At 48.3% G+C, this 27,353-nt stretch overlaps 1 protein-coding gene across 3 annotated transcripts; it reads left to right on the top strand.

The window, feature by feature from the left end:
• Positions 1–1,571: 1,571 nt before the first annotated feature.
• Positions 1,572–26,685, top strand: cyth1a (cytohesin 1a). 3 transcript variants are annotated; one of them, XM_084677233.1, is made up of 14 exons: positions 1,572–1,786; positions 10,228–10,347; positions 12,732–12,814; positions 14,852–14,916; positions 15,904–15,970; positions 16,057–16,175; positions 17,035–17,115; positions 17,463–17,575; positions 18,426–18,574; positions 19,041–19,153; positions 23,181–23,259; positions 23,387–23,455; positions 23,542–23,696; positions 23,917–26,685. In XM_084677233.1, the coding sequence occupies exons 2-14, from the start codon at positions 10,329–10,331 to the stop codon at positions 23,993–23,995; spliced, it is 1,191 nt and encodes a 396-aa protein (XP_084533359.1). In that variant the 5' UTR covers positions 1,572–1,786; positions 10,228–10,328; the 3' UTR covers positions 23,996–26,685. The 3 variants fall into 3 exon arrangements, with proteins under 3 accessions (XP_084533359.1, XP_084533358.1, XP_084533360.1); XM_084677232.1 differs by lacking the exon at positions 10,228–10,347 and having other exon boundaries at positions 19,041–19,152; positions 23,183–23,259; XM_084677234.1 differs by lacking the exons at positions 1,572–1,786; positions 10,228–10,347 and adding an exon at positions 6,007–6,319.
• The last annotated feature ends 668 nt before the right edge of the window (positions 26,686–27,353 follow it).

The following is a 27,353-nucleotide window of genomic DNA, read 5'->3' on the forward strand; positions in this document are numbered from 1 at the left end:
GCAACACTTACTGTAGGCGAGAGTATATCACCATACAGATTAGACATAATTTAAGTTTGTATACAGAACAAAGATTGCATGCAGTCAAGAAGATATTTCACAAAACAATAAGTATTTTTTGGTTTACGGAATGTGCATGGCTGATTTAATGCAGTGCATTTAGGCATGATTCAACATACAAAGACCCAACTCTTCTTACACTTTATCAAACAGTGTGACATTTACAGTAATGTCCCATTGTCAGAGCATTCGCTTTGCGTTTGGGACGTAAATCGAGATGTGGATCTGTCTGAGTACAGCACATTTACTGTTTTACTAAGTGCTCATCTTAATGCCTTCTTATAAGAATAAGGTCAGGGCTCTTCACATATGGCTTGTCTTTGAGTTTATGCACGTATTTACAACAGCGCTTGGGGGATGAATCGCAGACAATGAATACATCTTTGTGTGAGCTGGCAAGCTGGTCTACACTGAGATCATTGTCCTTCTTGAATTTGGGCAGTACAACTGGGGCATTCAGTGATAATTCCTCAAAGAAAGGTTCTTGGTTCTATCAATCCTCATCAGAAGTAGAGAGGCCATTAGAAGAAAAAGGAGTTCTTCCAACCCTATGCTCTTCCATCCAGAGACGCTCTTCAGATGAAAGAGAGACCCACAAGGATGCATACAGTCTTCCCAGAACTGCACAGACAGCATTCCTCTTCCCTCTGTCCTACCTCTGTACAAGCAGGGACAGGCTCTGCTGTACAGTGATGCAGGTATGCTACTCATCCTAAGCACTGTATAATAGAACAACTAACAGTGCAGGGCATTTGCAGTGCATTTGCAGTGCATTGAACAAACAGAATGCCGGGTGAAATCTCCAAGCAGATGGACCTATACAGCAGGCAAACAGGGATAATAGCACCTTGCTTCTCCTTAAACAAGCCGTTGAGATTAACAGAGGCGGTTGTGCAACAGGAAGTGGCAGGATCATTTAGGTGGAGTAGCTTATTGCTCTTGTGGTCAGTTGCTATGAGTGTGAACTTTGAACTTTCTCTATCCACCACCTCAATCAATATTTTCAGTTTAATGAGGAAGAGAAGTTAAGGTTTTTTTTTTCCTCAAAGCTCTTGGAAACAGAATATTTAAGATGTTTAACCAGAGTGTGTGGATGTTTGAGTTGTGTTTTCACATAACATTATTTTACACATAACATTGTGTATAAATCACTCTCTGTCATCTAAACCGATGTGTTTAAGGAAACCGGAGTGCTTAAGTATTGTTGCAAAGATTAGCAGTGTGGTCAAGAAGCCAGTCTGTTTCTGTCAATCTCTTTCCCTGCCCCCATCCAACTCTGCGGCTTTCCTCCGTAACAACAGCGCCTGTTTGCGTGTGCGTGTATGTATGTATGTCTCTGTGTGTGAATGTGCCCGTGCGTGGGTGTACTTGTGTGCGTGGTTGTGAAACTGAGCCCAATGCAGCGCGGCCCTGTACAACAGGGCGGAATCGTTACGCACGGGCAACGGGCGCGTCATCTGGCCAGCCCCATTTGCTTCACCGACTTGCTCACTGCTGAAAAGATTGGCAGCTTGAAGTCCTCGAAACCACTCCCTTGAGTTCGCTTCCTTCGTATTTTCCGGTAGACTACGGTCGTCATTCCAGTGTCTAAAAGTAAAAGTTGATTCATATGTTAATATTGAACTACAAGTTATAGTTCAAGATAAAACTTCGGAGCGCAGTATTTAATTATTTGGAGAATACTAAAGACTCGAAAGAATGGTTTTGAAGTCGGAAGACGGAGTCGGTAAGAAATTTAAACAAGTGATATGATGTATTGTTGCAGATTAACCACAAATTTACATTATATGAAAATCACGTGATTTGTCAATGTTTTGTCATTTCTATATGGTCTTTTTAGTTGAGCGCGCGGCGTAAAGGTGTGTAGCTTGAAGTTAGTGGCCCTGCTTATGCATGGACTGACTTGGTTTCGCCTTGTTTACATAATTAGCTGACGAACATACTGGTAAGAGTGACCAAGGAGTGTTTCTGAATTTGGAAGTAGGCTAATACTTTATTTGTAGGTTATTCTACAATACAGGTGTGTAATGTTAGCTTGGCCATTAGATTATTACAGTAGGTTATAGTCAATCATCTGCAACAAAGCTCAGTTTTCAGTTCAGTGAATTATCCACAACTTGGGTCAGCTTCAGCATCAGGTGTGAGAGCAGGTCCACAATTTGGTTTGGGACATTTGGAGTTCCTTCTGAATATCGCCTCTTCAGTACATCAGAACAATATTAATATGCAAACCTCCCCATAGCCCTGTTTCCCTTTGATGTCCATTGGAATCTGCAGATCCCTATTATTCTTGTTTTTCTATATTCTTGATGTCAACCATATTCATAGTATTATGCACCTTTTTCAGGGAAGCTTAAGCCAGCGTTGTTAGGTTGCATCCCGGTTAATCATGTTACAATGAACCCTTGTGAACAGTGAACCTCTGACTGATTGATCCTGTTATGACCTGCTGACTGTGTGAGAACCCCTACACCAGCAGTCATGGCACGGCCTTCTACCCCCTGGCACATGGAAAAGGACAGAACTACAGTCAACGTTCTCTCTCGCCAGCTCCATTACTCTCTGCAAAGTAGAAGTGGGTGGTCTGGATGACATGTTGCTGCCACTAATGGAGACCTAATGACCAGAGCTTGAGAGAGCTAATAGGCCTTTCTAGAACAATGAGATTTGGCTTCCATGCCCTGGTGGTAGGGTGATTAGCATCTCTCCATAGTCACATGCTCTTCTTTCCTTCCACTCCATTACTAATTCTTGTTCTGCTTTTGCACATGGGAGCGGCACAGACAGGATGTCTGTCATTTCACAGGCCAAGCTCTGCCTTGGCTGATATCCAAAACAAGTCCAACAAAGTTCTCTTATCATATTCAAATTATATAAATAGGTCACCCAGTTTAATAGAGAGAAAGGGGGGGGGGGGGAAGAGAGAGCGTAGAAGCAGCATGAGCAGGGATGCAGGCCGATGTCTGGGCACAGAGCTGATAAGGTTTCCCCCTTACTGGCCCCATTCTGTTTGACAGACAGTCACATGGACACGTGCAACAACAATTGAACCAACCTTTTTTTCCACCCAACTTCCTCCATTCCCATTGCTTTCCTTATTGTCCCAAACCTTTCTCTGCCCTTCTTTTTCCTCAACCGTTTTTTTTTTCTTTCTTAAAAAACATCAAAATAACAGTGCAGGTAGCAACAAGCTTCCATTTGATTCATTGTGGGGTAGATGGCTCTTATCAGCCGTTGAGAGGGCCAAGGTGTTTAAAATGGCTGCAGTGCAAGTTCCAGTGTTGTTCCAGTTTTTTTTAAAGGCATGGCATGCACATGATTTGTTTGCCCTTCGGTTTTTATGATAAGGGAAAGGCTATAGTTTCTATCCATGTTAGTTGTACCTACAATGTTATTTCCTTTATTTGCTTTAGAAGCTATTTGAAGGGTATTTATGCGTGCTTGTGCGTCTCAGTTGTATTAGTGTGCTGCTATCTGTGAAAGGGAAGAGGAAAAAGTTCAGCTACCATAGAAACATTGTCCGAGAGTTAAACAATTCATTGATGCAGGCTCATTGGTGAAGCCGTCGGGAGTTGGCTCCGGGGGTCACGGTGATTCTGTGACCCCCGGCCAGGGTTTTGAGCAGTATTGTGTGTCGACTAAGAGACTTTGTGACATGGCCCTCTGCCACTCTTGTTTTATGGTAAAGGACTGGTTGGGTTTGGGTGTGCAGCTGGGCCTCTGCCCGCAGAATGGGTGGGGACCGCACACTTTTCCCCTCAAAACCTACAGATAACAGAGAAAGCTGTGAGCAAAACAGGAAGTCAAAGACATTCAGTTTGACAGGATGTGGTTTTGCAACCTGGCATAATATTTGTACCCCCTTTTATCACCATTGTTGATGTTTGGAGTTTCAACACCCTTTGACACTTCTGTGTTGTATGACTATGTTTAGCCTGTGTTCTGCGCCTCTCTTTCACTAACCGTCTCTGGAGGAGGGGATCCCTCACTGAATAGCTCCTCCCAAGGTTTCTTCAATTTTGTTCTCCCCTTGTGAGTTTTCTGGGAGTTTTTCCTTGTCTTCCTTGAGGGTTTAGGTTGGTCGAGGGGCAGTTCTATGTATGTGAAGCCCTCTGTGCCGTTTCTTGTAAAAAGGGCTATACAAATACACTTTGATTTGATAGGTTATTGATTCTAATCTCAAGAGTGTGCATGGAGGTTGCAGCTGGAGAGGGCCTGTATGGTGAAGGGAACATATATACGAGAATATACCCAGTGTGTTTCCTGTCTGCCAGCTCTGTTGTATTGGTAATCTTTTGTGGTTGCTTCATGGTGTGTGTGTGTGTGTGTGTGAGACTGAGTGAGAGACAGAGAGCACAGGCTAAGAGAACAGACGGTGTGTACGGTCCCAGCCAGTCATGATGTTGACAGTGTAAATCATGAATAGCAGCCAGGTCCACTCCCCTGTGCGGAGGAAGACTATGCTGAACATCCACAAAGTGAGTGGCAGGACAGAAAGGGAGATAAAACACCACACACAACTATATGGACGCAGACCGACAGATATTTGCATGACTGTAACGGACCTGAAATGATTCAATCTGTCATTATAGACTGACTTGAGCCCGAGTCCGGATGTTAGTCCTACAGAGCTGAGCATGTGTGAGTTTAGCCCAGAGGCACTGTCTACTCTGCCTATCCTGTACGGGCCTCCCACCCGGCTAGATCCTTGACTGTATCACAGGTCAGCAATGCTACTCAGACCCCCCACAGCACGCACAAGACCGCTGTCGTACAGGAGAGCCCTCTCATTTTCTGCTGTCTAATGCCGTGTACTCCGTCACGACAGCGTAGCGTTACAGACCTGTCTGCACAAGGAGAGTGGGTGCTCTCCAAATTTGCGTGTGTCTTGCCTCTTTTCAGACGGTTTGAAATATCCGTCCGCTGATTGGTCTCACACATCCGTGCACATCTTTTTCACGATCAAGGTGAGCACTCGTACATAGGAATCGCCTTGTCGTGCATGTCGCATCACCCACTAGACTGACTAGACAATGAGGCCGCATCTTAAGTGACCATACACTGAGCTAGTGACGTTGCGTGATGAAGAGGACATCGCTCTGGTAGTCTGAGCGCAGACAGACGACAGTGTTATGTGAATGTGGTGTCAATGGTTGATAGCTTCTGGTGGTGACGTTCTCCATGCTGTCTTTGGTCCGCCAGGAGTCCCAGGCAGTATCTGCGGGATGATATGCGAGGCGAGGTCTCACAGCTGCCACTCTGTTTCTCTTTAGAGGAAGGTACAGTCTCCAGCGTAACGTCGTTTTATACCTGTTTCATTTTAGAACGGGATTCAAAGGAGAGAAGCTTTGGCAGTCATTGACGACCCACATTTTAGCCTGTGCCCCGATTCACATTCCCTATCGGTGTGCCAGGTCTTGTTTCTTAGGTGAGCTTGTAATGTGACTCCTCCAGTGTTTGGGTGTTGAGGTAAGGCCCGTTTCAAGTGTATGACTCAGAGTGATGATAAAGACTGACTCATATATGTGAAGTTCACATCATCTTCAGGCTTCTGGGACATGGCCACGTGGCCGATGTCAGACAAATCATTCAGAAGTCTCCAGGTTTGTTTGAAATACATCTGCCATTGGAATACAAGGGAAACCAGCTTTCTTCGCTACCACAGCTTTATCAACAACAGAGATGACAGTTGGAAAACCCCCCAGTTGCCTACGGAGTTACTTTGCGCTTCTTACAGAAACCCCCTCTGAAACGGTGCATCTGCTGTGTGTTTGAGTGTGCGCGAGTGGGAGAAGAGGAGGCAGGATGGAGAACGGCCACTGGGTGGAGCCTCCAAGTTAATGATGGCGACAGGGAAGGAGAGAGGGAGAGCTAGGGAGAGAGAGGGGCAGTGAGTAAGGGATCTCTCCAGATGGACTGTGGCGGAGTGTTGGGACTGGAGCAGGCTGTGGAGACTGAGTGTCTTTCATAGTAGGGTTAGGCGCAGCCTCTCTCTCTCTCTCTCTCTCTCTCCCTCTCTCTCTCTCTCTCTCTCTCTCTCTCTCTCTCTCTCTCTCTCTCTCTCTCTCTCTCTCCACCTACCATGTGGATATCTGGCTTACTAGTATTTTCCTGGAATAGCTAACAGAAGCAAGGACTATGACATCCTTCATCTCTGGAAAAAAAGTGATTTAAAGGGAGGAGAGGGGGAGCAGAGGAGGAGGACAAGGAGCATTCCTGAAAGGCATAGAGCTGGTAGTTTCCAGGATTTCGGTCTCAGGTTAGTCTGATCCTTTGCTTATTGATAAACGTTGGCTTGACATACTTTAATAAGACATGTGTCTGTGCACTGTTGGCCTAAGGTGAGTTACATTGACACCAGTTTGTAACGGTTCCCAGTTTACAATTGGGAAGCTGGAACCGATTGCATGTCCCTGTTTGTGTGTGTGTTGGGTTAGTCTACGGACTGCTTGCATTGTTTTAGCAAGTTAACCTATACGAGAGTGGTACGTTTTAGCCAAATAGTAGCAGATCGGGACCTGTTCAAAGCTGTGCAAATCCAAACTGATGAGCCACAGGCTGTAAGACAGCAGCCAGGGTTTTGGGCTGCTGGGGTAGAACCATCATGCTGCTGCTTAGACCTGTCTGCGGTGTCAGTCAGCCAGGCAGCTACACTGAGGAGCACACAGTATGATATGGCTGGTTCACCGGGTCAATGGCTGGGTCAGATCATGTCACTGTCAGAGGTGTGTGTGTGTGTGTGTGTGTGTGTGTGTGTGTGTGTGTGTGTGTGTGTGTGTGTGTGTGTGTGTGTGTGTGTGTGTGTGTGTGTGTGTGTGTGTGTGTGTGTGTGTGTGGTGGTGGTGGGGGGGGGGGGGGTTGGAGGGTTGAGCTGTATTTTGTGACCTGTCCTTGGTCTGGGTAAGAAACTGGGTCAGTTTCATTTGGAGAATGAAATGGACGTCCGGTTGCTTTGGATTTGGAGGGGATTATGCGTTAGCTCTGAGGGAGAGAACAAAGACGTGAGGACTTCCACCTCAGGAATACAACCCAGGTAGGGAGAGACACACGGAAGACACAAATGGGGAGACCTACAGTCAGGAGACGCAGTTCTGGCCTCTTGGCCTTGTAAAGGAATGTTCACTGTGTGTGTGTCCTGAGTGTGTGTGTGTGCTCTCCAAACACAAAGCAGAGCTGTGATCATCCCACTGGCCTTCCAACTGTCTCTGTGTTCTCCTGCCATTCTCCATCCCACGCCTCCCCAGCCAAACACAGAGCCTGTTCTGCCTCCTGCTCTGCCCCCTCCATAACTGGCCTCTACCCCCTCCCTGCCTCCCCCTTGCCCTCTCCTGGTTTGCCCTGATTGTGTCCGGATTCTGATTGTTGAGGGAGGCAGGGTGTGTGACGAAGTCAATGTGCCTGTGTGTGTGTGTCAGCGTCTGTGGTTCAGAGGTGGGCAGTCCATTTGGGGCAGTGCCCATATTGCTGAATGGCATTCCTTCACAAGCCCTGCTATGCTCTGTAAAAGGCTGTCAGGTCCTGTCTTTAGCCAGGAAGGGGGGTGGGGGACCCCTGAGAATCCCAGTCCTAACACACTTCCCTCAGATCACAAGCTTCCTAGACCTCCTTTGTTGTCCAGGCAGACAGTTCAGGCAACTGCTAATAGACCATAGACACTCGGACGCTGTCTAATGGAGCGGTTCTCGGTGTGTGTGTGCGCGCCCGTGCCCGCGCTTGTGTGTGTGTGTGTGTGTGCGTGCGCATTGTTCAATGCATTATATCTCATCGCAAAGCCCACTGGTCCTTCTTGAGCATGCTAAGGCAGATTGGTCCAGTCGGGAAATCGATGGTGGACTCTATAGGGAGCCGTCCCCAGGGAGGGCACTGGAGCTGGGGCCAGGGGTGGAAGCTGAGGCGAGGGGGGTGGGAGGGGATGCTGGATGCTCTCCCTGTGGGGTTAGGGGGATGGTAGGAAGGGAGGGTGGTGGGGGCTGGTGCTTGTGGTTACATTTGGGAGATAAGACTGGTCTGGAAGACAAAAGGATCAAATGATGAGATAGTGTGGGACGAGGGGGGAAAGGATGGAGGCTGGAGCAGGAGAGGAGGAGGAGGGCGAGCAGGTCTGAGGAAACACCGTGAAGGAACCAGATGGCGTCTGGTTCCATGACACAGATAATGATAACAAAACATCTTGCTGGGAACAAAGTCCTGACTGTCTCACACACACACACACACACTAATTATAGCAACCAGTGGTTGCTTACCGGTCTAGTTCTATCAGCCATTTGACCTGATCTTCATCAAAATGCAAACAAACGCACACACACACACACACTTTTAAGAAACAGATTGCTGAGTGAATGCTTTCTCCTCCCTGGTTCTACATATCCCCTCAGTCAGCAGACGCAGTTTAGCGGAGTCAACATTCATATTCACTAGCGTTTCCATCTACTTAGTGCTGTTCCAGCAGGCCGGGGGATTACACACAGTCCTGGTGGCGCTTGGCTTTGAACTGGACTTCTCTTCACTCGTTCATGAGGAATCGTGCTCAGGACTGAACACCCTGACACGAGCACTGGACACGTTGGTCTGTTTGTGGGCGTGTTCCTCTCCGATGCTGTGATCCCAGAGCCCTCCGGGGCGGCTAGGTTGAGAGGAGAGAGGGTCCTGGCTTATGTTGGCCGTCACGTTGGCATCCTGGTGAGAGGAGCTGTGAAGTGGGTCACATGTGCAGGGCGCCAGCCTCTGGGCGCTGGGGGATCCTCATTTCCGGGTTTCCAGTGATTTCTCCAGTGATTTTTCCCGTGAAATGAATGGAAATGGGTTTGTCTGCCTCTACTGCCAAGATGGCAATCAGGCTGTGTCTTCGAGGGCATTGCACGTGTTGGGAGGGTGGCGGTATAATTGGCATCTCCCTAGTCAGCACCCCCCTCCCCCTCCTCAGTCCCAAATTACCCGTCCGTGTGTAGGGGGTAGTTGGGGCCTCTGCAGGTGCAGTTGCCCTGGTCAGTAACAGCACAACTGGGTTTCAGTTCCGGTTACCATAGTTACGGGTACATGTCGTGCACTTTAGACTAGATTTTGGACTCGAGTTCTGGAAAGTTGTGAAATTCTGCGGTATGAAAAAAACCCCCTCTCCTTTATTTCCTCTCGTCTCAGCCACAGAGAACATTGTTTACAAAAACACCCAGACAAGATAGCTCAAATCTGGTCTGCACTCTGCGAGGAAGCCTGTCTGGGAGCACTCACAGTAACTGTATTGGAAAATACATGCACAAATAGGTCACCTATCAATCGGGGTTAAATTGCGCTCTATATAAATGAGCATAGCAGGTCAAACCCCAGATTAGAACGTTTCAGTCGTCTCCAAAATCACCTTTTTTTCTATTCTGTATTTGATTTGATACTGTTCTATGTTCTCCTGGCGTCCTCGGCATCTCTGCCTCTCCTCTCTCTCTCCTGTGGAGTGTTTACCTCATGACTTCCTGTCGGGCCCCCGCAGACCCTCATGTGTACATGTTCTGTATTTGGATTGAAAATACACCCGAGTTTGAAGGGCTATACTGTGTCTTAGATAGTATTACCGTTTTATTATTGGAACGACTGATGAACTACAGTTGCGGAGTGCTGACAACGCCAAACATAGCAGGGGGTAGGCTGAGGGAGCCTGTGGGGTGTGTGTGTGTGTGTGTCTACTCAAAAGATGAGTGTGTCTTTGTGTGCCTGTTTCCCCTGAATGACCTGCTTTCCGGGCGATGCGAAGCCGAGAGGAGAGCAAACGTGGGTGTTCTGGGTTTCTCTCGCAGCCCACAGAAATCACTTCACACACTCACCGTGGCCCGATGGCTGTCGGGCTTCTGTGATTGGCTCCTGGTGAACTGAGTCTGCCCGTCCATTGGTTGACAGGGCTGAGGACTGTCAGGGTTCAGACGGGACAACTTGTTAGTTACAGAAAAGCTAGGAAATGAGTAATACAGCTCATGCTACTTGTTCCTACTTGTTCTTTTATGAATATGTCGACCATTTTTCACACTTTCTCATACCTATTTCCATCTTCTCCACAATGTAAAGTTTCATAATAGTTGGAGTCTCTTTGACTGCATCTCTTTTATTTTTCCCTCTTTCCCCCCGTCTCTCTCTTTTTCTCTGTCCTTCTCTCCTCCTCTCTCTCTCTCCCTTTATCCGTAGCTGTAGACAGAATCGTGCATCAGCTCTGTGCCAGAAAAGCAGAAGGGTTTGACGAATGACAGCCAACCCTAATCAGCGTTGTAGGGTAGCAGTATCCAGACATGGCCTCCTCAGCAATTAGTTAAGTGGATGGGCTCGTCTCCCCTGAGGTGTTTGGGCTGGCATGCCTTTTTATTATTTAGATACCTTGTTTTAATTATGCAGTGTTACTTCCTTATTTGTTTTCTGTAGGACTTCTGCTGAATGATAAATGATGCGTTCCCAAATCACATCGTCGTTTCAGCCTTTGCATTTCCTATATTCTGTGAGGGGGACCCCCGGGAAAGCCTCATGAAAAATGAAGCTGTGTGAAAATGCTCAGAACTCCCAGAGCAAGGTTGTGTGTATAGATTATATACCTGTGATCATTCTCATGCTTGACTTGCAGACTACAGTAAGCCTGTGTTGTGTGGCTGTCTGGCCAATCAGGATCTCTACATATTTGTAAACGGCCATTTGTAACCACCTACCCAGAGCATTCACTGCAGGGATAGAGTGGCCAATCGGAGCTGAAGGAATCAAATCTATCCGTCGCGCAGGTTACCTCTGCATTTTATAGCAGGATTATGCTCAGAGCCAATGTGTCTTCCTGAAATGTTCGAGTGAGTGGATTTGTCCCTCAGGGAAAGAGAAGTGATGTGTGGGTGGGGGGATGGTAGAGGAGGCAGGAGTGCTAATGCTGGTTAGTTTTTTTTTTAGGCTCCGAGTGTTGGAATGACTAGTAATAAAGGATGAGTGTTCCTGGATGATGTGTCGGGGTCAGCCCTCCACCCCTTTAAAAGGCTAGGTTCTGTGGTGCCCTAATGGGTCAGCCAGCATGCCTGACCCCTGACCCTTGACCCACTCCTGGTGGGGTCAGGAAGAAGAGAACGAGAGGGGGAGGGAGAGGTCACAGAGGGTACTGGTCACACTGCTACTGGGGAAGTCACCCTTGAGTCTATCTGTAGGGAGAGAGAGAAATGTTTTGTAGGTATAATGGACTGAGTAATACACCTAGTATTTTCTGCTTGTGGCTTGCTGTCTAAAAGGCTGGGCCATATTTTTGGTCAGTAAGACGTTTTTAGGAAACTGACGTTTTTTTAAACTTTTGGTGACACGGCTTGGAGTGGTGCGCATGCTGAAGTCACATGCGTATACAAACGTACACACACACGCGCGCACACACACACGTCCATACAGCGATGCAGCACAGGCCATCATTCAGGACACTATGCTCCTCCCTCCGTCCTTCGCTCTGGGGATCTAACACTACCAGAGGCAGTGACAGATAGACGACTCTTTAAAGATCTGCCATGCTAGTGCTGGCCTGGCTCTTGTGCTCAGCACTGCTGAATGGCCTTTAGTTTCACTCTCACACACAAGCACACCTATAGACACGCACACACACATGCGCGCTCACACTCTCTCTCACACACACACACATACACACACACACACACACACACAGCTTATTATCCTCGAGAGTACACTGTGTTCCTGTAAAAACACACCATCAAAAAACCTGTTGGTTGAACCAGTTTAGAGGTGGATGTGAAGAGGCTGTTGACATCATCACGTCATTGTCTCATCCTCATAGGTCGAGTTCCTCCTGTTGTGTTGCAGGTATAAAGACTAGATAGTCATGTCAAAAGGGCCCTGTGTCATGCTTTATCGTAACTCATGAAAGTTCAGATAAAACTTGAAACAGTATTCCAGTCTGTGGATAATACTGTGTTTTGTATCTGAAACCTATCTGGACTAGAGCGGAGATGGCCTTGGTAGCAAAGGAGTAGTCATCTAGTGTGTAGCTTTGTCAGCGTGGGGCAACAAGGAGCATGACTTTTTAGTGTATAGGGTTGTCGGTTTGGCGCGAGGTGCAGTACTCTGGCCCTAGGGCAGAGGAATGGCTGTTGCTTCTCCAGCTGTGATGTGGACATGATTGACACTGAGAGTGTTTGTAAACACAGAACAAACTTACTGGTTGGCTGCTCGGGCCCCGGTCCTGGCCTTTTCCAGTTGCCTCGCACCAGCTGCTACTTCTCAAGGCTCCTCAGGGCTGCTCTCTCCCCTAGCTGGCTTCTCGTGGAAGGTATGCAAGAAGCCTCCTCCTTCCCCTCCTTGTCCTCCCGCATCTCTCCCCCCGCGCTCGTGTTTCTCCATATTATTGATTTCCCCCCTTTTGCGAAAACAAAACCCTCTCCCTCAATCCCTCCCTCTCTGCTTTCTCTACATCACTCTCTCCATCACAGCGCTGTGAAACTCCATAGCGCTTCACAGCGCTCGCCTCGGGCATTCGATAACCTTTTTGAAGTGAACCGATCGGATGGACTTCCTCAGCGTGGGCTTGCTGCCTGAGGGATAAATCCCAGACATCGTGTGGCAGTGTAGAAATAGAAGGCCGCATTTCGGTTCAGCCCTGGCCGAACTGCTGTCCTAACGAGCTGTCCTGGCTGTCTGTCCTGACTGACTGTCTCTCTGCTCCTCAGTCCCAGACGATCTCACTCCGGAGGAGCAGCAGGAGTTGGAGAACATCCGCCGGCGCAAGCAGGAGTTGATGGAGGACATTCAGGTAATACGGTGTGTGTGTGTGTGTTTTGGTTAGAAATCGTAGAAAACTTCTCTAGGGCTGAGGTTTTAGGGGGTGGGTCAGAGGAGGTTTAGGGGGCTGGGTGGCTAGGGGTGAGTGGTGGAGAAGGGATTCGGAGGTGGAGGAGTAAGGGTGGAGGGCCTCCCTTCCTTCCCTGTGGCCCCAGAAAGTTCAGATGCTTGGCCGACCTCCTTGCCGTCCACGCCTCTTCTGCCGTGTGCTTAAATATTGACGTCGGCGCCCGTGTTTGCACCGCCTGCGTCCAGATGCCTCGTCTCCAAGAAGACTCAAACTTCCTCAAAATATTTCAGCTGGTGTGGAATGTCTGGCATTTCCGAGCTAATCCGCTTCTACTCTAGTAAAACAGTTTATATTTACCAATGTGGTCATTTGTGTAAAAGCATACTTTTGCACATACTCTACACCCATGGGGAAAGGCCATTAGCTGCCAGGTTGGTTACTGAGTTGAAGAACAGAACAGTACAGGATAGGATGAAAACATTCAAACATGGAACATTGTTTCATTTGTCTCCTGTTGTAACAAACAGAGAGTTTGTTGAGGAGTTGAGCAGTGTCCTGTTCACTGAGTGAGCCAGGAGTCAAATCTGAGAGGTTAGATTTCCCTATTGCAAAATAAGTCAAATGTTCTCTGTGGCCTGTACTTTACCTACTACCTCTGCCCTGACCTTAGAGCACATCCCAAACCACCTGCTTCCTTCAGGGCGGGGCTCCCATTTTCACTGGGGCTCTACCTAATTGGCTTTCTAAATGTCCCCGTGGTGATCTAAATTCCTCTGGCCCTGGTTGGACAGACACACTGGGCATGACTTGACACCTTCCATTTATAAGCTAGGACTAACCTCCTTCTTTACGCACACACACACACTCTATTCCCCCACCCCCACACACACACACACACACACACACACACTCTCCAGTGGCCCTGTGTGTCAAGGTCCCTCCTGCACAAACACAGCCTTTGTTTACAGAGCCAACTATCTGAGGAATGTGTTGTGATTGTGTAGGCCTTGAAAACCCACAACTTCCTGATTCGGTTCTTCCTCTACCAAGTGGAGAGGTATACGTGATGTACACACCGCATGCGAAAAGCGAGGAGATAAACAGACCCGCGTGTGTCAGTGTCCCTCGTCTGGGTATTTTGTCTGTGTGTTCTTGCAGTGTGTGTTTGGGCCGTGCAGGGCTTGTGGATGTGTTTCCGGCCCCCTCTCCTTAATCAAGATGAGGTAACCTTGTTTCACCCAGGAAGCCCTGTCTGCCCGCGTGCCCCTTCCGTGCCCTGAACACGTCTGGTTCGACAGTCTGAGCCAGCCGTCGAACACTCCTCATCTCGGAAACGCCACCAAAACATAATCCGGTTTTACCCTCCCTAGTCCATTTGTACTGAGGTCATTCCCCAATGTTCTTCTCTTAATGCATTTAGGAAACCAAGTCCAAGGAGAGTGGGGAGGCCTGCGGCCACATACACATCCCGCAATATTAGATCTGATTGGTTCGTGTTGGGCTTGGTTAGGACAACAGGAGGCCGGTAGCAGAGAGACTGTTTGCCAGTCTAGAGAGTTGAAGGTGCTCCGGAGCTTTCCCCCTGTGAGGTGACACCGGCGCTGCGTTTGTCAATCGTCTGAGGAGTGCTTCTGTCCTCTTTATCTTTGTCCCAGCTATTCATTCTGATTTGTTTTGTGGTGTGCGTGACACAAAGCCAGCTGGCTGGGCGGGACTGTTGGATAGGTTCCCCAGCAAACACACATTTATGCGTACACACTGTAAACCACCGACACTCACACACAAACACACACACACACACTCAGGCTTCCCTCCCTTTCTCCCTCTCAGTCTCCCGCTGTCTCTCCCTCTCCCCTTCATTGAAACAGACGAATTGATCTCCCATAGTTCCTCTCATGTTTTGGGGGGAAACAATCCCCTTCCTGAAGCATCAACCAGTCCACATTCCTCCCAATCTCTCTGAACCTAACCCTCCCTCCGGTTCTGTCTGTGTTACAGCGGCTGAAGAATGAGATAGCAGAAGTGACCAGTGAGATTGAAAACCTGGGCTCCACTGAGGAGAGGTAAGACCGGCCGGGTATCAGCTAGCCTCTATCTCTGGCCATCTCGATTGACGGCTTGTTTGTCTTCTATTAACTTAGCAAATTACCCCGGTGAAATATTAATGCTGCATGTTCAGGAGCCCCACCCCTCCCCGACACTCCTTAAATTGGTTTGGCTTTTAGGGCACTTTAAATGTTTTATCATCCACTACCCCTTGATGGGGGCCGTGTGAATAATGCAAGGGGTTCTGGGTAGAGCAGACAATGGTGGGTCCCTAGGGAGTGAGGGGTCCGGAGTAGAAGATGGGAGTACTCAAGTGGGGTAGAGCTTCATTCCAGGCAAAACCTGGGGGCCTATTCCATAGCCACTCTCACTTTGACCTGAAATGACCAGAGTTTTTCTCCCACACGTTGAGCGGAGACGCTCACTAGACCCGTGGTCCGAACGTGGTATTGGGTTGGGAAACATCTGTGGTCTGGGTGATGCGGAGCTCCACAAACAAAAGCTTGAGGATTTCAGGAAAGAGTGGGCGGACGGGAAGACGTGGTGACCCCTGGCGGGCCACGGAGACGGCGTAGTCATGGTGACCGGGAAGACCGAGGACACACACTGACCCCCTGAATCATGCGAGGCCTGAGAAATTAGCGTTTCCCATATGCACAGCGTTTATCATAGCGCTGTCACCAGAGGCCCACGGGAGCTATATCCACGGCCTGACAGATGATAAATGTTAAGGAATATTATACTCTCAGGAAATGAAGTGAGTTAATACTGGAGGCTGGCCTTAAATCTTGTTAACTTAAGCTATTGGATCGCGATGAATAATATGGGGGATCGGTGCTGATGGGCCAGACGTCTAGGCTTTATTCCATCCTTTTTCTTCGGACAAGGATGCAACTTTCACACAATCATACCTACTCACGACATAGACTCTTATTGTGCCTCAAATGGAGGGATGTTCCAAGTGTGACGCATTTGACGAGGACATTTTCCCTGTTGTGTTGCAGGAAAAATATGCAGAGGAACAAACAGGTGGCCATGGGCCGTAAGAAATTTAACATGGACCCAAAGAAGGTGAGCGTTGTGTTGTACCTGATTTCTGTTGAGGGCGTGTCTGCGCGTCACTATGAGGAAGTGACCTCGCTGCTCTGTCCTCTCAGGGGATCCAGTTCCTGATTGAGAATGACCTACTGAAGAACACCAGCGATGACATCGCCCAGTTCCTTTACAAGGGGGAGGGGCTTAACAAGACCGCCATTGGCGACTACCTTGGGGAGAGGTGTGTGTGTGTGTGTGTGTGTTTGTCTTGCTGCCTGTGTATTTGTCAACAGTTTTTTTTTTTTTTTCACATCTGCTTTTCAAATACACTTTCCAGATCCCATCGTTTCAATAGTGACCCATTTTCTCCCAGTTAGTCACACCCTTGATCCTAACATTGTTCATGAAAACCACATTGTGGCCTTCCTACCTCAGAGATCCTTCTCGATACATTCACGTAGCCCATCTGTTTTGGATTTCCTTCTCAGCCGTGAATAATATGGTTACGCATCCAATAATTCTGGAATGTACTGTGGTGGTCATGGAGGCTGGCTTGAGGCTCGGGGTGTTTCGGTTGAAGAGATACCATCTTCTCCACTGACCACACGAGGCAGCCAACACCCAGACTCTGCCCAGCTCCGACACCACGACAGGAGCATTGCCTTCCAGCCTGGGCGTGGTCACCACGGCCTATCCTGGAAAGGGAGCACAGGCCCCATTATGGATGCTCCCTCTGATTGGTATCAGGACCTGTGTCTGATCCCACCGGGGTAAAGGCTATCTGTCTGCACGCCCTGAAAGCTGCTCGGCGGCAAAACCACTGAGAGGCGGCGGGATTGGATTTGACCCTGTCTGATAGACCCCCCCCCCCCCCCAGAGGCATCCCACAATCCCTTGGGAGTATTACTGACAGGAAAGGGCCCAGATGTCAGGGATGATGTCATGATGTACATTAGGCAATGAGCGAAAAGTGAAGTGTGTGTCTTGGACCGCCCTCAGCTGGGGTGAACTGGATGTCTGTGTGTTCATAGTGACAGATGTGTGACATCAGATTATATTAGAGATGTGAATTCTAATCTCCGTCATTTTGCCTTGTAAAGAGATGACTTCAATATCGAGGTCCTTCACGCCTTTGTGGAGCTTCACGAGTTCACAGACCTGAACCTGGTTCAGGCCCTCAGGTAAGAAATCTCAGTAGGCACACACAATCAGGCTTCTCATAAACTCAGCCTCACACACACACGCACAAACACACTCTGCCTCACCTTAGAAAAGCCTTGTTCCCTGTTGGCTATCCAGTTTCAGTGGGTATGGCATGTTCCCAGAGAGCTGAGCCGTATATATATTAACCTCATCCTGATATAGATTTGTCCTATATTAACCTCAATGTGACGGCAGTATAGCTACTCATCATCACTTCATAGCGTCCTCTGTTAGAGACCCGCAGTCTCTTTGTGTTTCTGCTGTAACTTCTCCGCGTGTCTGTCTGTCCGTGTCTCCCTGACTGTGTGTGTTCGCCCCCTCACAGACAGTTCCTTTGGAGCTTCCGCTTGCCAGGTGAGGCTCAGAAGATCGACCGCATGATGGAGGCCTTTGCTCAGCGCTACTGCCAGTGCAACCCCGGGGTCTTCCAGTCCACGGGTACGAACACGCACCTGGTCGCCCGCACACCTGGCATACCTTCGCGGTACACGCCTGGTGTGCTGTAACAGGACATGACTGGCACAGCTTTCATCCACACGCCTGGCACAGTTTAACGGTAGCCCAGATCGATTCTGAATCCAGCCCCTTTGGAAGCACATGAACTAAATGTCCCGCTAAATAAATAAAAGCGATGTAGCTATGGTCTGAAGGGAAGGAGCTACCAATTCTTCAGGTTCTTTTTGACCACTTTTCTCTGTTTGCTGCCCAAATCAGAAGAGATGTACAAGTGGTTCTGTTCTCACTATGTGGCTGAGCAGACTCGGGGAAGTGTTTTCTAGAAGGGTGTCTGGGATTCCGACAGGGACATGATGGCTGGCTGGATCATAGATGCAGATGGATTCATGAATAATGCACTGGCTGCTTTCTCCTCAGCCAAACTGTTCAGATAAAGTGCTGCTGTGTCAGCTGGGCTCTGACCACATTGTCTTTACACACACACAAACACACACACATACACAAACATGTATACCCACACACACACTCACACATAAACGCACACATGCAATCGCTAAACCACCCCCATACAACCTTTCACTCACTCCCACTCTCCTCTCACACTCCTCGCTAACAAGGCTTATCTCTCTCTCAAACTGACTACAGTCCCCAAAGTGCAGCCCTTTCAGCTCTGCTCATTTACATTCATATTTAAACACTGCATTAAATACAGGGGGACATTCTGCAGTTCGAACGCTTCACTATTGACTCGTGTTTTTCCAGGCTCTAATCTCTGTTGGGGTGTAAGTGTGAATCCTCTTCATGTTTATCTGTGTGTGTGTGTGTGTTCCAGACACCTGTTACATCCTGTCGTTTGCCATCATCATGCTGAACACCAGCCTGCACAACCCCAACGTGAAGGACAAGCCCCCGGTGGAGCGCTTCATCTCCATGAACAGAGGCATCAACGATGGAGGAGACCTGCCCGAAGACCTGCTCAGGGTACCTGCTGCCGCGCTGCGCTCCGGGCCTTCTCAGCAGGCCTGTCCTCCTCTGTCCGGACTCTGGCCCGAACCACCGCTCGTTTTGTCTCGCCTGCTCTCTCTCTCTCTCTCTCTCTCTCTCTCCCTTTTTTCGTTCCCGCCCCCCTCCACCCCTCCTTTTGTTGTTCCCTGTATCTCCTTCTCTTCTTTTCTCTCTCTCTCTCTCCCCCCTACTCGCGCTCTCCATTCCCCCTTCTCTCAGACTCCATAGCTTTCGTCCTCTCGTTCTTTTCCTACCTCTTCCTCCGCTCCCTTCGTTTCTCTCCCACTCGAACCATTGACACGTCCACGCAGGCCCCCCACGCAGGCCCCCCCTCCCTCTCTGCATCCTCCTCTCTTCAGCCCTGCTCTCTACAGACCCCACACACTCTTGACTTCCTTTTGTCTTCCTCACCCTCGCCTTGTTTTCCTTTCCTTCCACACAGAACCTGTACGACAGCATCAAGAACGAACCGTTCAAAATCCCAGAAGACGACGGGAACGACCTCACACACACCTTCTTCAACCCGGACAGAGAGGGCTGGCTGCTGAAGCTGGGTGAGTGGGACCAGGAGCACAGATGCATGCTGGGACATGCAGGGGCCTAGAGGACTGGGTCTTCACCAGGGTTAAATAACACCGTAGGACTGTCCTCATCAGGGTTATAGATGACTGTTTTCCTCACCAATGTTATATAAGACTGTCTTCACCAGGGTTACATAGGACGGTGTCCTAACCAGTGTTGCTGTGCCAATTGATGACTGTCTGAGTATGCATGTTAATCACATCATTGAATGTTGGATTCATCCAGGATTAAAAAGAAACATCTGCACTGACCAATGGGACCTCTGGTAACACCACCACGTTAAGTGTGTGTGTGTGCGTGTGTATCTGGACTTGGCGCCCACAAAGAGCATCCTCTTGTCTTCTGCATTATAGATGTGGCCTTGAGCTCAGACGACCACATGTGGAGCACCTTAATAATTCACCACTGGGCACATTCATATACTGCCTGATTCACACTCTGGCACGCACTCACACCGTCAGACTGACATTAATATACACACACACCCACACACACACAGATGGTCATGCCAGCACACAGTGCGACCCCCGGATGAACACACGGGATCACTCACACACACACACACACACCCAGAACATCAGAGCTCTTTTGTTTTCCTTCTAACTTCTAAGAGTCTTTCAGAGTGTCTCATAGTCCTCCCTGCGGCCGGCCGTCTGGCCGCTAACAGACAGAACCCCAGACTTACTGTCTCCTCTTCTTAACACCTCTCTCTTCACCGGGCTCCTTTTCTCTCTTTGTAGAGATTCACAATGACTTTGATGATGAAACAAATCACGATGGTCTGAAGCGCCACTGAAATCAGTGTGAATCTTTACAACGAATGAGTCCTGTAACAGGAGGAGCTAATCATTCTCCAGAGAGGCCAAACTTGCCACTCTGATAACCAAGTCAGATAATTGTGGTGAGAGGTAAATGATTGGATATAGCAGACCCCCAGAGGAGCTGCTGTCTCATGTACTGCTTTATGATCAGTGGCCTAGTTTGAACACATGTCCTGTACAGTCCACCTTGTTGACGGTTCAGACTCCCCCTCTAGTGGTCATAAAGAGAACTGTTTCTTGTCGCCATAACCGCCTGAAAGAGAAGAACCAACACCGATGGTGAAACAGGACTGACTCTGACCAAATGCCGGTTCACCACCTTTTCAATGAATTTATATTACACGTGGGACTACAAATGTGTTCAAGGCCAGAATTGTAAAGCAGTGCATTGAACTCTTCCCGTAACCAGATTAGCAGGATGTGGTGCTATGATTATTTTTATTTTTTTTCTCCAATTATTTTAATTTGATTTTGTTTTCTTTCCTTCCTCGTTTGTTTGTTTGTTCCCATGATTTTGGCTGTTGTCTTTCCTCAGGAGGTATGTACACCTGCTCTTCCCAAACCTAGTCCATCTCGCAGCTCTCCGGTGCTTTGGTGGTCCGCCATGCTTTCGTTCTTTCTCAATGATTTCTGTTGTACCGTACGCCTTTTTACGGTTTTCGTTTGTGGTTCGTCGTTTCGGTCGAGGGTTTGTCGCTCCATTGTCCGAATCACATTTTTACACGTTTTGAATGTTTCGTTTGTCTGTTTGTGGGGTCTTCCATTGAGCTGGTGGGTTGTCCACGTGCTGTTCTGTACCTGTGTGTGCCGGCTGAGTTCTGGGTGCTTGCCTGGGTCACCCGGTCTGGAACACGGTGGCCGAGTTTGCTGCTTTGTGACCACCCTAGTGACCGGTTTGAATGTATCTGTATGCTGTGGTCATCAACCTATCTGGTCTTTGTTGTTTTGGGAGCTGCAGTGATCCTTTTTCTACACGAAGAGCACAGAATCGGGTGAAATACTAATAACGTGGGTTTAATTCGTCATTGAAGCCAAAACATTTCGAGCAAGGTATTTGGTATTATATTATACGCATGTACACATATTTGAATGTGAAGTAACCCACGACGAGAAATAACCTTCTGAACTGACCGACTCGGTTCGCCGATGTGTAAACCTCTTCTCTGATTGGATGGAAAGGGAACACTGCACCTTTGCCAAATAGCTCTAGCTCTGCTCTCTCTCTGTCATGCTGGTAATGAATGTGTGGTGGGGGTTAGGGGCGGGGGGGTGGGGTGGGGATGTGGCCTGGCCGGGCGGGGTCCAGGAGAGAGGGAGTGGAGGACGGGGGACTGCAGAATTGTCATGATGGGTGGAGTCATTATTGGGGTCTGATTTGACCAAGGAAGACCTGAGAGCTCCAGAGAAGTTCTTCTCATCAACGTGATAGAGGTAACGTTCCACGTCGATGAAGCAGACTCATTGAGGAGGCGATTGGACAAAAGCAGTGTATAAGGAGTCCCTTTTTCCCCTTCCACCTCCACAGTCTCCTACCTGCCACCCCCCCCCCCCCCCCCGGCCCCCCTGCATGGGTAACCTCTCCAGCCCTCCCCGGCAGACTAGCACCCTTGCCACCCCCTCTCCAAAGTCTCTCTAGGCCACCTCCCTTGCCCTGGACGTTTTGGGGGCGGGGGTCCAGCAGGGGGTGTCCATGGTGTTGTCTCATCTCCGTTAGTGACCGAAATCGGACGTGATCATCGCTCTCAGTCTCCCAACTCAATCTCCTCTCCACCCTAGCTCTGTGGCCATCTGGTCTTCAACTCTGTGTTTGGTGTCTTCCTTCCCGGAAATCTCTAGAATCGAATGTGTGATCAAGATGCAAAAAAAAAAAATGCTGCCTGCCAATGTACAATCCAATGCGTAGACTAGGACTGGAGAGTGCTTGACAAACCCATCATGACTCCTATTGATTGATTGGTTCTATCATATACAGTAGAATCACTGTTATATGATATCCAGTGCCCGTGTGCTGTGTTTGCTGTGATTTTAACGACTTGAACAGTCACAGTTCAGTCACTTTACTGTTCTCTCTGTCTTCTGTATTCGATGGGGTAAAGGGCTGCTTGTACTAACATGGGTGGTGGTCTAACTGGTCAACTGCATAGCTATCTTGGCAGCACTTCTCAGGCCTAGCATCTCCAGGCACTTTATATGAACACGTTTGTCACCAAGGATCTGCTTGGACAGTTGCTCAGGAGGTTGTTGGCAGGGCCATTAGCAGGTGGCTAGATTTGGCTTCATATTGTTTGTAATGTCGGTCATCTGAGTAGTCCTAGGGCAGAAGTGGATCTAACCAGTCATACCAGTGGAAGATTCCCATAATGCGGAGCTGAAAAGCTTAGCCCAAAGCACTCCTCTCCCCCTCTCCCCCCGGCGTGAGCTTCCATCGGCTGCCGTGATCAGGTTTCCACAGGCAGGAAGTAGGGGTGAGGGGGGTTCAGAGGTCATCCACAGATGGCTGGGCACCGGGTTAACCAGAGGACCCCTGCAGAGTGTTTAAGAGGCTGAGGCTTCATCCACGCCTTCCATGCTTAATCATTAATGACGCTCCAAGATACCGCTCATTTCAAAGATGAAATAGCAATGGGTTCAATCAATACAAGACATGGGATATGTTTGAATGGTCTTGCTTATTGCCATCTCCACCCTTCTCTGTTGTCTGGTTGTGAGAAGCTGTTGAGTCAGTTGGTGTGGGGCTCAAAGTGAAGAACGCTTTGGTTGCAGACCCAGTGTACAGAGCTCTGTCTGAAGCGGATCCATAAGATCGCTCCACTGAGTCCTGGCAGGGCTTTTCCAGAAGCCCACTGGAATGAAGACAGCGAGAGCGAGGCCTATGCGGATCCCTTTGGTTCCAGTAGACAGCGTGAGCGACAGTGAGGGTCTTAGTGTCTGCGAGCTTCTGGTCATAAATCCTCAATCCATGACAAGAGTCTGGCTAAGGTCGTCGTCTAGCTGCAATGGTGATGCTGGTGCCGGCTCCGGGGGGTATGATGGGATGTATGCGGAGACTGTTAGAGCCGTCTCATTTGTCTGTCCGTCCGCCCCCATGCATCTGTCTGCCCGTCTGCTGCTCCGCCCTCCGCTGCTCAGCCCCGCCCCCTCCCCCGCCCCGCCTCTAACGCAGGGTCTCTGCTCCACGCAGGGGGACGCGTCAAGACCTGGAAGAGACGCTGGTTCATTCTCACGGACAACTGTCTCTACTACTTTGAGTACACCACTGTGAGTACAGGGTCTGAGGTTTTGGAACGAGCAACGAAGTGTTTTTCCGAAGGTGTGCCCAACTTCGGGGACTTGAACAGCTTTCCTCTTGTTGTCTTACGTACGCGTACACAATGTCTCTCTGCAGGACAAAGAGCCTCGAGGCATCATTCCTCTGGAGAACCTGAGCATCAGAGAGGTGGAGGACAAGAAGCCCGTAAGAACAGCCCCCTCTGGTGGACAACTTGTGCAATACACACACGCCCAAGTTTATACTCCAAACCTCCTTTACTTTCCCTGTAGAACTGCTTTGAGCTCTTCATCCCAGACAACAAGGACCAGGTGATCAAAGCCTGCAAGACCGAGGCCGACGGACGGGTCGTCGAGGGCAACCACAGCGTCTACCGCATCTCCGCCCCCACCCTGGAGGAGAAGGATGACTGGATGAACAGCATCAAGTGAGTCCCTCAGGCTGACTGCGCGTGGACTCGGTGCGTTTGTGTCGTCATGTAGAGTAAAGGTGAATGCGCCCGTTAGTGTCGACGGCGTCCCGTGCCGTCCTGTTGGAAAAGAGAGACGGACAACTCAAGGGCCTCGAGGGCTCTCGGTAGGTGCACCTCGCTGTTTCGGTTCGTTCTCTGATGACTTCTCTCTTTCCTTCTCCCCTTCCTCCTGCAGAGCGGCCATCAGCAGGGATCCCTTCTATGATATGCTGGCTGCCAGGAAAAAGAAGGTCTCGTCCATGAAGAGGCACTAGAGATAAACACCACGCCCGTCTCGCACTTGACAGATAGGGGCCGAGGGGGAAGACGCCCACTAGCCTGGCTCCTCTGGGGTCTCCCCCCCCTCCCCCTTTCCCTCATTACCACAGAGGCTCCCAGGGATGTCTTGCTCTTGCTTTGGGACACTATACAGGCTACAGGACAGGCAGCATGCTGAATCTCAACATAGAACCAGGCTCCAAACCCCTAAGCCTCCTGCTCGCTGTCTGAATGTTCACACTTGACCCTTTTTCTGTGTGAGTCCCAACCCTCAAAGAGACCCTTTTCTCGAGCTTTACTGGCAACACAAACATGCCCAGACACCCATGCATACACACACTCGTATAGCTACATATACACCATTGAAACTCAGCAGGTCTGACAGTGCGTCACCCCAACCAAAATAATCTTACTAGCTTTTGGAAAGAAAACTGAGCTTTTCTTGTGTACTCTCATTTTTGGGGTAATATGTGTCTATTTTTCCAGCTTTTACTGTTTGTCCTCTCAGTCCTCCACTCTGGTTGCTTTTTAAGGACCTTTTGAGAAAACTGAGGGGAAATAGAAGTTTAATTTGCCAACTTTGTCTGTGATTTTGTAGAAAAGTGGTAAAAAAAAACAACTAAAATATTTCAAAGTTGCCTCTCAGGAGATTGTTACGATGTTCTGTATCAGGAAAGATGGGAGTTCCAGTCAAAACCTTCACTCAGTACCCTTGTCTTGTTTCTGAAATGTAACAGGCTGGAAATGCTTAAACTCAGTTGAAAGGAAGATGGTTTGGATTTAGAGAGTGGTTGAATAAATGCACAGGAGCGTAAATGTCACATGGTTGTTTCGTTTGGATAGGGTCTTATAGTAAGACAAGTAGGACCGTGTTCATTTCCTGGCTAGCCTGGAAGATTCAGTCACGGCAGAGCTTCTCTCAGAAGCTTACCTAGGATTGAGGGTGTCTAGAACCCCAGCTATTGCCCTCATCTACTCTCTCTGTCTCTCACTATCCCTCTCACTCAGTACCCACAAGATCATTCAAGGGTCAGTGAAGCAGATGCAGTTTATGATGTTCCCAGCCCGCCGTGGCACACTTTATGATATGTGACCTACCAGGCTGCTGGTAACGAATTCACCGACAGATGGTCTTTCCCAGTCAAGCTGCTTTCAACCTAGTGACCGTGTAGGACCGCCTCTTCGTCACCTCTCCACCCAATCCTGTCTGATACTCAACCCGGATAGACTGTTTGACATATCTTATCCCTCACGCCATTACAACACCATTAGCAGCCATTGATGCAAGGCAAGATGGATCCATGATTAATGTTGTTTATGCCAAATAAACATTCAGACCCAACCATCTGAATGTTGCAGCAGCAATCGAGACTCATTAGACCAAGTAACTTTTGTATTTTTCCCTTTCAATCTTTTGTTGTGCAATGTTGGTGAGCCTGTGCGAGTGGCAGCCTCAGTTTCCTGTTCTTAGCTGACAGGAGTGGCGCCCGGTGGGGTCTGCTGCTGCTAGAGCCCATCTGCTTCAAGGTTCGACATGTTGTGCGTTAAGAGAGGCTCTTCGGCACACCTCGGTTGTAACGAGTGGTTATTTGAGTTACTGTTGCCTTTCTCTCGGCTCCAAGCAGTCCGGCCATTCTCCTCTGACCTCTGCCATCAACAAGGCCTTTTCACCCAGAGAACTGCTTTTCACTGGATATTTCCACTTTTTCAAGCCGTTCTCTGCAAACCCTAGAGGTGGTTGCGTGTTAAAATTCCAACCAGCCAGTCTGGCGCCAAAAACCAGGCCATGTTCAAAGTCGCTTAAAACACCTTTTTTTTACCCCATTTTGATGCTGGGGTTGAACTTCAGAAGATCGTCTTGACCATGTCTCTACATGCACAAATGCATTAAGTGGCTGCCACGCGATCTGCTGATTCGATATTAGCGTTAACTTGCAGTTGAACAGGGTTACCTAATAAAGTGGACGGTGAGTTTAGATGAGTCTCATAAGTCAGACAACAATGTAATTGTTGTAGATGCTTTAAAACTGTTCAAGTAGATGTTAAAAATCACAGAATGTCAATTTGCTCTCAACAACATTGTGCTTACATATGAAATTATACAACACTGCTTATTGTATCAGGAACATACTATACAGAGATCTTTAGTACCACTGAAATGCTGTCATGCGCTGAGGTTACAAGCCAGTGAGCAGTAAAAGATGTTTGACATGTCTTTTGGTAAACATCAATCTGCTTTTTTTGTATTTTATTGTGAGTGAAAATTTGCTATATGACGCAAAGTTTACCACAGTTGTAAGAAGGCACAGTTTTGTTGGTGCACAAAGCCATTTCCTCTATGATGTCATCAGTGCCTGTCTGCTATTGGTCATAGCTTGTTTGCTTCTGGTTTAGTTGCTTGCCCCTTGCAGTGCACTGATGCCGCAGAGTAACAATGCAGGATGAATTGGAAAACAATCATAATTCTAGACAGTATTGGTTTATTTATCAAGGTTGTATATACTTAAATGTATAGTGGGTATTTGTCTCAATTTTTATGTCATTTTGAGTTGATCTAGCAGTATGTTATTAGCCGAGTGCCATTTTCCTTTTTCTTCAGTCATTAAGTAGTGTTTGATTTATATGAGGTTTCTATCATTGCCATGTAATCAAGCTAAAAGGAAGTTAATAAAAATTGTTAAAACAATTGTCTGCTTTCCAGTTGAGGTAACGTCTTAAACTATGTCTTACTACTCATTTTCCATTGTGTCATTTCTCAGCTGTGGAGTCATTCTTGACATCTCCAGCAGATGGCAGTGCTATCCTGTTCTGGCACTGGATGAGAGCACACTGTCACTCGATCAGTGACCAGTTGGCAGTTATAAAAACAAAGACAAAGAAGCAGGTGGAAGGAAAAAAAGTGTCAGACTAAGAGCCATGTTTTTAGCCAGGACCTTCCTGACCTTGTTGTAGGTCGGAGCAGGGCAGAAAGGAACTACCAGGATGAACACACGTGAACGCACTGGAGGATCATGTATCAAATCTACCTGGGGGCTTCTTTGCTCACTTGATAAGTGAACTACAAACAGTTACTGAGAAACATAACATACAATATTTTAATGACTTTTCTACGTCTGTCTGATTACAGGCCAACATTTCCAAGTCCTTACAATATCTGACTGATAAATGTCAATATGTACAATTGAACATGTATCACATTAAATGTTGCCTGGAAAAATAATCAATATAGGAGACGATGCTGGAAAGAACAGTGAATTAATTGTGATGTGTGTCTGTTTTCAAAAAAACACATTATGATGGATAATGAATGCATACTAGTTTTTACATTCAATTTCTAAAACCTGTTGGTAAAGG

This window comes from Hypomesus nipponensis, chromosome 17 (assembly GCF_054491055.1).
Source record: "Hypomesus nipponensis isolate SF chromosome 17, ASM5449105v1, whole genome shotgun sequence".
Lineage (NCBI taxonomy): Eukaryota > Metazoa > Chordata > Actinopteri > Osmeriformes > Osmeridae > Hypomesus > Hypomesus nipponensis.

What these genes read in the sequence shown, in the direction of transcription:
- cyth1a (XM_084677232.1), top strand. Translation starts at nt 1,759, where the DNA reads ATGGTTTTGAAGTCGGAAGACGGAGTCG. An exon ending in AGGTGGAGGACAAGAAGCCC is followed by an intron (nt 23,456 to 23,541) that starts GTAAGAACAGCC and finishes CTTTCCCTGTAG; the next exon opens with AACTGCTTTGAGCTCTTCAT. An exon ending in GACTGGATGAACAGCATCAA is followed by an intron (nt 23,697 to 23,916) that starts GTGAGTCCCTCA and finishes TTCCTCCTGCAG; the next exon opens with AGCGGCCATCAGCAGGGATC.